Source organism: Eremomyces bilateralis (assembly GCF_010015585.1).
Source record: "Eremomyces bilateralis CBS 781.70 unplaced genomic scaffold P152scaffold_5, whole genome shotgun sequence".
Taxonomy (NCBI): Eukaryota; Fungi; Ascomycota; class Dothideomycetes; order Eremomycetales; family Eremomycetaceae; genus Eremomyces; species Eremomyces bilateralis.
The window spans coordinates 310,604-322,481 of NW_022985071.1; the positions used below are offsets into that span (position 1 = coordinate 310,604).

Consider the following 11,878-nt stretch of genomic DNA (forward strand, 5'->3'; position numbering starts at 1 on the left):
CTGTCGCTCGACGCCGACGCTACCACCTTGCCGTCCGGCGAGAAGGCCACGGCCTCGACCGGTCCCCCGTGGCCCTCGAACGTCTGCAGTAGAGCACTCCAATCATTCTCGACCTTGGGTAATCTTTGCATCCATCGAGGTATCCGGTCTTTAAACTGCCTCCTAACTATACTTATAGTAGGTGTAAAAATCAATGCACTACAGTAGACCTGTAGAGGAGCGTACTCTAATACTGGCTGGTTAAATAGTGCAAATCTTTTGGCATCTTGAATAAACTCGGATAGACGGGGACAGTCATGTTCCTGAACTAAATTAAGCTGGAAGACTCGTGTAAAGCGTTTGGTGTACTTACAAGGGCAACGGACTCTAAAGAAGTAATTGCATAGATCCCTTCAGAGATCCTCCGCATCCAGCTCAGCGCCTCAAGCCAATGTAGTAAGTGCATCTGTAGGAACTGATGCACTAAGTCGTTGTCATGAAGCCGAGTATCACTCTTCTGAAGATGCTGAACCCAGCAGAGACATGCATATTGAACCTCCGGAGTAAAGTATTGTTCCACTCGATTGCTCGATATATCAGCTACGAGCACACCTGGAGCTTTCATTCCACAGATGTCTTGCTTAAGAGAGGTGGACATTAACTCTATGCACCTGGCGGCTAATATTCCCTGAGCTTGCTTCTCGTTAACCCAAAAGTTTAAATCGTTGCATCTCTTCTGGTCGAGGAGGAAGTCGCGAAATGAAGGGTGATGCAGACGGAGCGGCCGGATTAGGTCATCCGGGATGTCTAGGATGGAATGCAAATCACCTAATGTTCGAATAACTTGCTCTGGGCTGACTTTAAGCAAACGAGCCAAGGAAAGTATGGAAAGAGGAGAAAGGAGAAGAACAATACTTCCAGCCGTATCTTTCAATAGTTTGTACCATTTCTTTCTTTCTTTCTTTCGAAGATTTCCGACACTGCTTCTAAGAACGGTAAGGTAGATTTTGTTCAGCTGCTCATTCGGTGCAACTGCGGAGTCGTCAATGGAAGAGATATCTGTTTCGGAGTCATCCGTCGAGAGGGGATCTTCTATAAGACTGCCCTGAAGGATTATGGACAGCCTATCTGCCGCCAAGCTTCCGCCTTCATGAATATAACGACATGCGGTTGCGGCCCAGATAAACAGCCCACTTGCACTCTGAACCAGATGTGTAATGGCATCTTCACCCGGCCAGCCAGCACCGAATGAGCGTTCCTGCCCAATAAGGCTCAGTTTACTTTCTAAGAAAACAGTGATGTCGTGGTTTATAGTCGACCGCGAGATGTTATGAAGGACGAAATCTTTGTGTTCTGTATCAGGCATCTGACAGAGCCCGTATCGAATCGGAATTTCAGGTCTGCTCGTTAAAAAGATTCGTATCCGTATCTTCGTCACCGATCGTGTCTTGGCTAAAAGTTGTAGAATTGTCCGGATATTGTTTTCATCAGCGCACTCATCGAGGGCATCAACGACAAGAACGTATGAGGATCGGGAGTCCTTGTCGTCTAGCTTCAATAAAGGACTGACGATAAGATGCTGCCATTGGTCGCGCAGAGACTGGTTAGCAATATCGTTACGCTCCGCAATAGCGCCACAAATGTGTCGACAGAGATTAGGGACGTTCCTTGCAAGCTGCACGGCAATGCTTGTCACGAACTTGACTGCATGGCCAACATCTCCACCGCCTCTTGAGAAGAAGAAGCTGGCCCCAAGACGGCCATTCTCTAAGTATGTACGGGCAACAGTATGAGCAATCGTTGACTTTCCCGTTCCCGCCAGACCGTTCAGCCAGAAGATACTCCGTTCATCTTGGCCACCAGCCCAGTTGAATATTTCCTTCAGAACATCGACGCGGGTATTGGGGAGACAGGTCGATTCGTGTTGCTTTTGAAACGAATTGAATAGAGCTTCGGCAGCGATCGGTAGGCGATCTAGTTCTTTCTCTGACGGCATCTCTGCAATGAGCATTCTATTCCTTGGATTTCGGCTCTCAGATGTGGATTCACGATCTCCATTTGCGGTCAGCGACAAACGTGTTTCACAGCCCTGGAACTGCAAACATTACTCACGCGATTGCCCATCCGATCCTGCTGCTGGCTGGACGGGGTCTTCCAGTAGTCGCTGCAGGTAGGGGACAAGATCCGAATAACTTGGCCCAAACTGTAATCGTACCAGAGGCTGGTGACTGAGAGAATCTCCGGTCCGAACCAAAAGACAATGTCGATTTGGAATATCACTCTGATGTTCGCATGCCCATTTCAACAGTGCGCTGAAGTTTGGGTCTTCCAATCCGGATCCACAGCCAACAAACATCATCGTGTAAGTATTCCAAAGCGTTCTTAGCATACCCTGAATATCATCTGAGTGTCTAACCTCATAATAGTCCGTTGCGTCCAGGATAACATCATTGGGTGTGTGGTAGCTGCCGTGTATATGGAGGATCCCGCGCAAATCTCCACTTTGGAACTTTAAGATCTCTTCATGATTAGACTGGTTGATGCGGCGCAAGTTGCAGTAGCCTTCTTCGAAGAGATCGTCGTAGTTCGTTGTAAGCAGCATAGCTCCTTTCTCATGAAACGATTTTAGAACATCGAGCACGGCTGGGTGCCTAACTTCCTTGGAGAGACCGTCAAACACTGCTTGTAACCAGGTAGGCAGCTGACGGGTCTTGTCGAGCAGAGATTTCAGAATACCTGCCGCGTCGAGCAGATCGTCCAGATCAGGATTGGACTGATCGAGTATCTCACATGCACGCTTCAATCTTCGATTATTTCCCTCAACGTGGCCATCCGTGACAAGATAGTCCAAGCCATGTCGTATCAGGCCTCGCCACGATATTCGAGCGAGCGATTCGCCTAATACCGTTGATGTTGCGCTGATTGTCACTCCAGCCCCAATAACAACCACGAGCTTCTTATTATTCAAGGCAACTCTGATCCGGTCTAGGCGCTCATTCTCGATCCTCGTAGCCTCTGCGAGGGCTGGGGCCTTTACGAAGACTTGTCAGTACAGTTCGAGGCTGAATAGGGCGGACATACTGAAGTCGCCATCTTCACACTTCTCAATTAACTTTAGTAGAGCCAGCACGAAACGCGCAGAAAGGAAACCATAAGCTGGAAAGCAATGCTCGTTGAAAGTCACTTCGCCCAGTCTAAAGAGGTAGTCGCAGGAGGTGAAGTAGGTAAGATTGTAGAGTTTTAAAGGTCGGAGAAATGATTTGTAGGTAGCATGGACACGATCGCATCCCAGCCTTGCGTCTTGCGGTGCCGCAGTTGCTCGCCCATCAGGTAAATTCGCAGGCAGACACTCAGCTGTAGTCAAAGACCCTACCAAGAGAGCATGTAACTCATTGGCGCTTTGGTTCTACTGTCTACAAACCCGATTGACCTGATAGATCGGGTACTGTACCCAGTCACCTCAACCATTTGAGCGGTCTTTAGAGACTTACTGATGACCATACTCCGTATAGCGGAAAAGGTTATGCTGAGACGTTTCAAGGTTTGGCGCCATGTTAGCCGTTTAACAGTATGAAGTATCTCCCAAGACGGTGTTCAACTGGCCCCTACACTGAATCTAAATTTGGACTTTTGGAGAGTGAGAATGAGAATGTGTGACAGTGTGAGGGGTATGCAGCGACGGCTCAAGGGGATGATTAGACCTACCCAGTTGGGGAGCGCTAAACCAAACCGGGGGACTAACCATAACCCCACTTACTGGAATAATTATAGCCCTTGGTGAACTGGTTGGCCTCGGCGAATTAGCAAGGAACTTCATCACTCAGTTACTTACTAGCCCGCTTATATGTTTATTCCCTTCACACCTATTTGAATAGAATCACGAGAGTAACTGCTCTCTGTGTTATCCAGTGGCAACACCCTAGGACTGCTCCGGCAGAAGTCACTAATTTTGAGCACAATCCGAGTCTTATACGGTCATTTTGTTACCAGCTACGGCTGTGGAACATATCCGTTGCTCCCCTCCGCTCTTTCAGCGATGGATTGCGGCTTCAATTATGATTGCATGGTCACTATGATATGCAACAAGAAACATTTCGAAGTCCTCTTGTCGCCAAAAGTACCCCCAGGTTACGATGATGAGCAGAGCATCGAGGTCGAATTACTCCGAAGGAATGACCGCGCGATGCGGGCCGGCAACAACAACTCAAGGGGATAAAATATTGGAAGAAATTATGGATATCCTTGCAATTAACTGTCAGCCCTTTTTTTCGCGAATTTGCTCTGTCGTTGACGAGAGCAACCGGGAAGGTCTACGCGACTTACTCAACCCCGAAACCTTCACGTTGTAGTTGGTCACGGTCAAAGGGTGTTTGGAAGTCGTCAAACAACATACCGTGCCTCATGAGCGGATCCGCCTACCCCCAATTGCAACCCCCAGCGGTTTGCCTGTATATAACTGGGCAGAGGTGGAATTGCCGGAAGAGGTACTAGGAGATAGGATAGTGAAGGTCTCTGTCAATGGCCTCACCAATTGGGACAAGACGGTCACCAACTGCACGAACGGAGAAGTTGCTAGAGAAGTCACTTCCTTCCAAATGGCGGCGGAGGCCAATCCTTCTCTTGGCGTCCCTAAGCCGGTAGGGCTTGTCAAGTCAGATGATGACGAAATCGTTGCCGGTCTGTTCAACTACATCGACCACGATCCTAAAAGCCCAACACTGAGCAAGATCGAGATAGTCGCCGTGGAGAAATCTCGACGAGAAAAAATAGGCCACTCAAATCCGGGACGTCACCACTCAACCCCACGAGATCGACTTCATCTGGGCGACGGGAAAGCAGGGACTATTATATTGACAAGGACGACGATGATGCCTGAGTTATCGACTTCGGAGGGGGATGGACCGATGGATGGCCGACGCAGGAGCTTGCTGGGACCGTCGAAGGTGACTTCGTAGCACTGGAGAAGATTATTGAATTCCTCAAAGTGTAGCGGACTAGACGCCGTGTGGAAGTTGTGAAAGAGTTTCTGTGCGGTCACACGGAAGGGCGCAAAGCGTCTCCACTGCAACAAGAACGCATATCGAAATTGGGTGCTAAGCGGTTAGATACTTGTGAAGGAATAAGGGAGCGAGAATTTGCAGTGGAAGAGACCAAGCCGATACCAGAAACAGTGCATCCAATGATCCGCGTACGGATAGACAAACAAAAATGACATTGAACTAGAAGAGATCTCTTAAAATATTCGACAAATCCTCCTCTTCCTGCCCGAACATGAATCCAGGCCGGTCCAAAGTAGTCCCCTGCGGCTGGCCCATCTCCCCCGGCGGTTGCACCATGCTCGAGAACTCTCCGTTCTGCGCCAGCCCGGAATACCCGCCCGCTGCCTCGAACAAATCCGTCAGATCGTTCGCCATGCCATTCGGACTGTTTTCCATGCCGTTCGCCCCGACCGCGTTGCCCATCCCGGAATTGCTGCTAGCTTGTGAGGCCATCCCTAGATTGGTCGAAAGCATGGACGCGTGGTTCATCGGGTGGCCTGCGAGGCCGGCCATAGCGACAGCAGCGTCTGAATGAGGATCGCTTGCTTGGTTTCCGGCGCCGGAGCGTGAGCTGAGGTTAAGACCGAGCTTTGGGGAAGCCTCTTTCACGTTGCGAAGGGTCTTCCACAGACGCTTGGAAGCACCGGAATTAGCGGAGAATCCCCTGATGAGGTCGACCGCCATGTTGAATTCGTCACGGACTTGGCTTGTATATTGCTGCGGGGCGTGACACACGGCGAGGATGAGGACGGCGACGGCGGAGATGAGGAAGTAGTTGAACAACACTTTTCCGTTGCTATAAAGCTCGGTCTTCTGGCTCATCTCGGTGAGGATGCGGAGGGATTCTTTGGCAATATCGACAACGGTGTCGGCGTGGCGGATATTGTCCTTGATGCTTGCTGTGTTGTGCAGGATCGGTCGATAGATGAGAATACGCATCTGGTTCCGGCGAAGGAGAAGGATGATTCTGAGCCTGCGACTAACGCGACTGTAGCGGTCGCTTTGCGGTATTGCAGCGGGTGGCAGATATTTCAAAGATTCCGGGAGGGAGCGATGCCATTCCAGAATTTCGTAGTCAAGATATCCCATCTCGCGTTCATTGAAAGTCGCTTTCGCTCCATCCCAATTCGTGATCGAGCGCCAGATCTTCGAACCAATCCTGCTATAATCGATCATGGCCAATAAGTACGGAGGCCCATCCTTTCGGCATATCAGTAAGATTATTGGATGATTCTGGCCTCTATTAGTGTGCACTTACCGGTTGTAAAACCCGGGGATCAACATCGAAATCCTGCATCGCAAATGGTAATCCGCAACCGAAGCTCCATCGCTTATCCAGCACGTACATTGACCAGAAAACCCGGGTTGCAACAGCTCTCTCAGGATAGGTAGTCATCTGCTTGTGGTACGTTTCGGTTCGATGTAGGCCAAGTTCGAAGCACAGTCTCACCGCAACCCCGACGATACGCCATGCCAGGCACTCATCGTCCCGGTGGAAGTGATACATGGCCTGCAATCCATATGTTAGTGCTGAGTTGTGTTTAACCAAAGCGGCCAGCTTACTGCAACAGCTAACATCCTCACATTGTGGAGGCTCGCGCTGGACGTCAATTGCTCCTCGATATAGCAAGCAATGCTGTCATACAACTTCTTGCCAATGTCACTCTTTCCAGAACTGTCCAGCATGAGTGTGGTGGCTAGCACCACTTTCAACAATATCGTCTCGGGATCAACGAGAGCGTCGGGCCCAGTCCACCCCGTCGTGCTGAACCCCGTCTTCACCGCCGCCTCCAGGAATTGATAGACGTTGTTCGCATGCTGCAGCGTTTGCGTCACATCGAGGACGGGGTACATGACCCCAATCTCCTCCTGCCATACCCTCACCAACCGCACCGCTTCCTCCCGCGTGAGAAGCCACAACGGGTCCTTGCCCATCGGCATCGCGGACTTCGCATGCCGCGGGTGTGGACTAGCCCTCGGAGTCTCGTCCTGTGTGATCCCCGCCTCCTCGAGCGCCTCATCCGACGCGCCGATACCCATGCCCTGGAGGCTCGAATTGGCCACTCCGAGATTGTAGGCGGAGGAAGTGGGGCCGCGGAAGCGCTGCTTGTGGGAGGGAGGGGGGTTCGGCGAGGGCGAAGGGAGGCTGGGAAGAGGGAGCGCACGCTGGTCGACGGGCTGGGAGAAAACGGGGTTGGTGGCGAGGGTATTGAAGCTCGTTTCGACGCTGTCGCGGAGAGATGTGAGGTTGGTGAAAAGGGTGTTGACTTGTTGTTGGAGGGTATCGATGTTCGTTTGCATTCGTTTGAAGTCCCTTGGAGGCGTGAGTAGATGCGGTCGAGCGGTATACGGTACATTGCTGCTTACTCGGTGTCTTTGAAGTTAGTGCAACAATTCGGCGCATACACGCAATCGAGACTCAGGTTTCCGCATCTCTATTTCCCGGAACATGGTCAGTTTGGTCCCGGATTCGCAGGATCTGGTTGTTGATACCTGGCATGGAGTCTTGCCATCGCATTTGATCTTTCTTCGCTTGCACTCATTGCTATCCTCATTAGCTCTACTTCTGGCCCGTCGAGCACATAGTCATACCATGCGATGGAAATATATCGGTTCCTCTTCGCCCGCTGCTGTTGTCCGCTACTGTCGGCCTTTCTCTTGCTCCCGGAGTGCCTGTCCTCGGAGCCCGGGCTGAACGGCTCAGGATCCTCCATGGCTCAGCGGTTGGATTCGCCTAGCAGAAATAAGAAATGACACGATTGCGCTGACCAATAATCCTTCAACTGCCTTGTGTTTGGGATAATTATGGATGGGTGGAGGGAGATAGAATGACTGGGTCTACGAGGGTCGTCCCTTGCGACTGGGTTCTGATATCCCAACCTTGCCCAAGCAGCATCAGGCTAACCGGTTACGGCAATAGATATTGACTGAAATGCTTCTGTGAGAGTTTAACTGCACGATATGATCGTTGGAATTCGTAAATTATGTCGCAATAGAAGATTATATAGATCTCTGGTCAAGGCAGCGTATCCAGGATTTACCTGCAAAAATCAAAAGATCACCTCTTCCTCGCTGAGAAGCATCCAGGAACCACAGCCCCGGCACAGTCCTGGCATGGTATCATAGCTAAATGCTCACGCTCCGCTGACGACACTCTTTGCATTGGACAGCGCCTGAATTCCGTAGTCAAGGGCAAAGCCGAATCCAACCCTCAGAAACCCCTTCAAATCCGCCAACTTCAATCCGACCTGCCTTGCCCGGTATGTCCCCACGCAGGCAAGCGTGAGAAGCAGAAGCTTGGTCGCCCTAGACAACCGAAGCTTCCATAGCCCCTTCGAGGTGTAGTTGAAGTGGAAGTCGCCATATCGCGGGAACATGCACCTGAACAGGAACCATACCTGGGAGTATCTGCAGGAGAAAATGTCAGCGCACAGCTCAGAAGGTATGTGCATAGTCGGGATACTCACGGAAGCACAGTTGAGTTCCATCCGTCCTTATGATACCAACTACTGCAACCGCCCTTCATCCAAATCGTATCCTTCAGCTTGTCCTGGATATCAGCCGTGTACGCGATCTCCGCCTCTTTCTTCACCTCCACCGTCTGCACGTCGCCCTTCAACACGGGCTCCATGAACTTTAACGAGAAGTTCACCATGTTCTCTGAAGCCAAAATGACGGAACTGTGCCCGGTCGCGGTATTGGGTCCGAAGAGGAAGAACATGTTGGGGAATCCGTCCATGGCAGCTCCAAGGTACGCTTGCGGTCCGCCACGCTCGTCCCAGACGTCATACAGCGTCTTGCCGTCTCGACCGATGATCTCAAGCGGATGGAACCAGTTGTACGCCTCGAAGCCGTTGGCGAGTACGATGATATCCGCATCGATTTTCCGTTCAGGTCCTAACGCCTTCAACTCCTCCTCCGATTTGCCAGGGCCAGCATACAAGGATCCAGGTCCAATGACCACGCCATCCTCCTGAACCCTCGTCAACGGCTGGGTTGTTAGCTCTATTTTCGAATCGTTCAATCCTGGGAACCACGTTGCGTCGAAAACCCGTCGCTTACAGCCAACGCCGTAATCCGGGGTTAACATGTCATGGTATTTTGCGGGGACAGTCTTCTTCATGTGCCTGAGGAGTTCCTTCTCAGAAGCTTTTCGGGACCACGTCGCGATCTTACCACTTCCAAACATGATAAAGGCGGATTCCGCGATGCCAGCGACCACCCATCGGACGAGCTTACCGAATCCAGGGACGCGAGTAATGAGCGTTCGACTGTTTGCCTCCCACCACTCGTTACCACCCGGAGGCACGATGCGGGGACACACCCATGGCGGCGACCGCATGAGTTGGGTCACGGATTTGGCGTTGTACGGAGCTTTTGTCAGCGACGGAACGAACTGCGCGGCGCTACAACCGGTTCCCACCACCAGAACGTTCTTGTCCGTCATGTCCACCGAGTAATCCCATCGGGCGGAGTGGAAAACCGGTCCTTGGAAAGTCTCGAAACCTGGGATACCCCTTGGCACACCGGCTGGCTCGACAAGACCTCCAACACCACTTATCAGCATCTTGGCTCTGATTGTCTCAGTTGACGAGACGACAGCACCCGCTCCTTGTTCGTCCTGTACCCGTTGGCGGTCTTTTGCTGAAAGATCTCCCATCCCATGGACGAGATGACGGAGCTCCACCTCCCATAGCTGTTCGTCTTCCAGCCATCGACACGAAGACACGTCTGTATTCAGCTCGATCTTGTCGGTGATCTGGTATTTCTCGCACACGTCGTGGAGGTAGTGGACGATCTCCGGGCCGTCAGGGAAGAACTTCGTCCAGTTGGGATTCGGGGCGAAACTGAAGGAATAAAAGACCGCCGGGACGTCGCAGGCAACCCCGGGATATCTGATCGTGGAGCCTTGGTCAGCAGAAGTACGGTTTCGTGGGACCGAGCATTGTACCTGTTGATCCACCAGGTGCCTCCAATACCGGCCTGCCTATCGAAGAGTCGGAACTGGTCGAAACCCAATTCTGTCTTCAACCTGACGGCCATGGCGATTCCCGATTCTCCAGCACCGACGACGACCACGGGGTAGTATGTATATGCACCCTCCCCATACCCCTTTACTCGACGAATGGCTTCCGGCATTGTGGACGTTTGCTGCCTCAACGCTTTGGACAGTTGGTTCCAGCTCTACTCGTGATAGACGGGCTATGTACACACTTGTCTTCACAGAAGGGTCGACCACTTCTGGACGATATTAACGCTGTTTGCTTTGAATGGTGAGGATATGCGGAGAGCGGTCAAAGTCGTGACTTTGTCAACCACTGACCGAGCTGAGTTGATCAAGCGAATACCGAAAGAGGAGGGGATTGGCAAGTGTATAAGGGTAAAGTTTCGTGGCCTGAGAAGTCTCAGATGCGGAGGTTACACGCGGAGCGTCGCGGACGAGCATCGACGGTCGAGTCAACTTAGGCCTCGTAGTGGTTGATTACAGATTGGGAGAAGTCGTAATTACGATTTAGGAACCGTCCTGGGAGTCCGGATAGAGTTAGCATCGGCCAGAGGGAGCACGAGGATAGGTAATTAATAGTTCAGGGCCAAAAGAGAGCTGCGTAGCGCATAATCGGCCCATTCCGATTTCCCCATTTCTGACCATGGCACGTGAAAACATGACATCGAAGCGGAAGCTTCATCTTGCATGAAGTTTCCTTACCGAAAGCTCGGTTGTCCGAATGAGAAGCTCTGAGAGTCTGGGGCAGGACAGGTGCGTACAAACCACAAGACGTCAACAAAATTCCTATGCCGACGCAACACTTCAGGATTTGAAATATCCCCTGTGGTGAAACGCTGAGGGATTTGAGCGTATCTGATCCGATCTGGGGTCGTGATCCGGTGCCAGCTATGTTAGGCCGCTAGGGAGCCGTAGCCCGTAACAGCTCGTATCTCCAGAGTATGAATAGTACGGATGAATATTCACTCCGCGTCAGATGGATATTCCCCGCAATCTGCGTGGATCTCCCTGCAGCTGGCGGAAACTATACGTAGCCTGTCCGTCCGAACGGCACCAATCGGCAATCGGCCAATCCGGTCTGGGTTGGTCCAATCATACAAAAGACGGCCCAAACTTTATGTCGCACGTGATGTGCTAAAATGGTTGGGAGTGAGGTGCTGTTGTTCCGGCAGCGAAGTTGTTGTATTGTGTGTGTGATCTAGGTATCTGAAAGTTGCGTTCAAGTTGCGTGTTCTTATGTCAATGCCTGGTCCCCTGGCCCTCCAGATATATGAGATTCGTGGCAAGTTTATTAATGCAGTTTGTATCCTCGAGCTCCCTTAGATGAAACCTTGGTCTGCGACACTTTAGGATGGTTTATTACCGTTTAACTAAGTTAGTTAGTTAACTAACTTAGTTAGTTAGTTAAGTTAACTTAAGTTAGTTAACTTAACTTAGTTAGTTAGTTACATAGAAGTCAGTTAGTTGGGCCCATAATTACCTAACAAGTCACAGCAGATATTCAGATTTCAGATAACTACCAGTTATTCAGATTTTAAATATGTTAGTAAGTTAGTTAGCGGCACGTTGGGTGCATTGGGGCAGATCCGATCAAGCCATATTATGTGACTTTAAGCAACGTGGCGGAGAGACATTCAGGGACTGGGGACCTAGATGCCCTGACGACCAGAACGACTTCATGATTTTGGTTGTTTCTGTACTCTACCTGATGCTAAAGTACTAAGGCTAACTAAGCCAAAAGTCTGCGCACAGGACCCATTCTCACCTGAATATCTCTACACCCACCCCTTACTTTGACAATCAATAACTTTACCAAAATGAGGTCTTTTGGCACAAAAATAAGTGGTAATCGAGG

At 50.9% G+C, this 11,878-nt stretch overlaps 3 protein-coding genes across 3 annotated transcripts in view; all 3 read right to left on the reverse strand.

Annotated features, from left to right (window-relative positions):
* P152DRAFT_392943 (uncharacterized protein) overlaps positions 1-1,990 on the reverse strand; it is a gene marked incomplete at both ends in the record, with an annotated part of 3,582 nt that extends 1,592 nt beyond the window's left edge. The window contains 3 exons of the mRNA XM_033676172.1: positions 27-302; positions 353-1,011; positions 1,081-1,990. Of these exons, the coding sequence (XP_033535850.1) occupies positions 27-302; positions 353-1,011; positions 1,081-1,990 (1,845 nt within the window). The remainder of the gene's footprint in view (positions 1-26; positions 303-352; positions 1,012-1,080) is intronic.
* A 2,814-nt stretch (positions 1,991-4,804) lies between these two features.
* Positions 4,805-7,832, reverse strand: P152DRAFT_506163 (uncharacterized protein). Its single transcript, XM_033682466.1, has 6 exons — positions 7,611-7,832; positions 7,512-7,563; positions 7,386-7,453; positions 6,582-7,332; positions 6,277-6,528; positions 4,805-6,218 (listed from the first exon to the last, which is right to left on the reverse strand). Exons 1-6 carry the CDS (start codon positions 7,730-7,732, stop codon positions 5,199-5,201), a joined length of 2,265 nt encoding a protein of 754 aa, XP_033535851.1. The 5' UTR covers positions 7,733-7,832; the 3' UTR covers positions 4,805-5,198.
* A 320-nt stretch (positions 7,833-8,152) lies between these two features.
* Positions 8,153-10,157, reverse strand: P152DRAFT_472000 (FAD/NAD(P)-binding domain-containing protein; the record flags this gene model as incomplete). Its single annotated transcript, XM_033681122.1, has 3 exons — positions 8,153-8,426; positions 8,486-9,913; positions 9,970-10,157. 3 exons carry the CDS (start codon positions 10,155-10,157, stop codon positions 8,153-8,155), a joined length of 1,890 nt encoding a protein of 629 aa, XP_033535852.1.
* Positions 10,158-11,878: the final 1,721 nt, after the last annotated feature.

What these genes read in the sequence shown, in the direction of transcription:
- P152DRAFT_506163 (XM_033682466.1), bottom strand. Translation starts at nt 7,732, where the DNA reads ATGGAGGATCCTGAGCCGTTCAGCCCGGGCTCCGAGGACAGGCACTCC. An exon ending in ACTAACTTCAAAGACACCGA is followed by an intron (nt 7,333 to 7,385) that starts GTAAGCAGCAAT and finishes CACGCCTCCAAG; the next exon opens with GGACTTCAAACGAATGCAAA. An exon ending in ATCCCCGGGTTTTACAACCG is followed by an intron (nt 6,219 to 6,276) that starts GTAAGTGCACAC and finishes ATATGCCGAAAG; the next exon opens with GATGGGCCTCCGTACTTATT.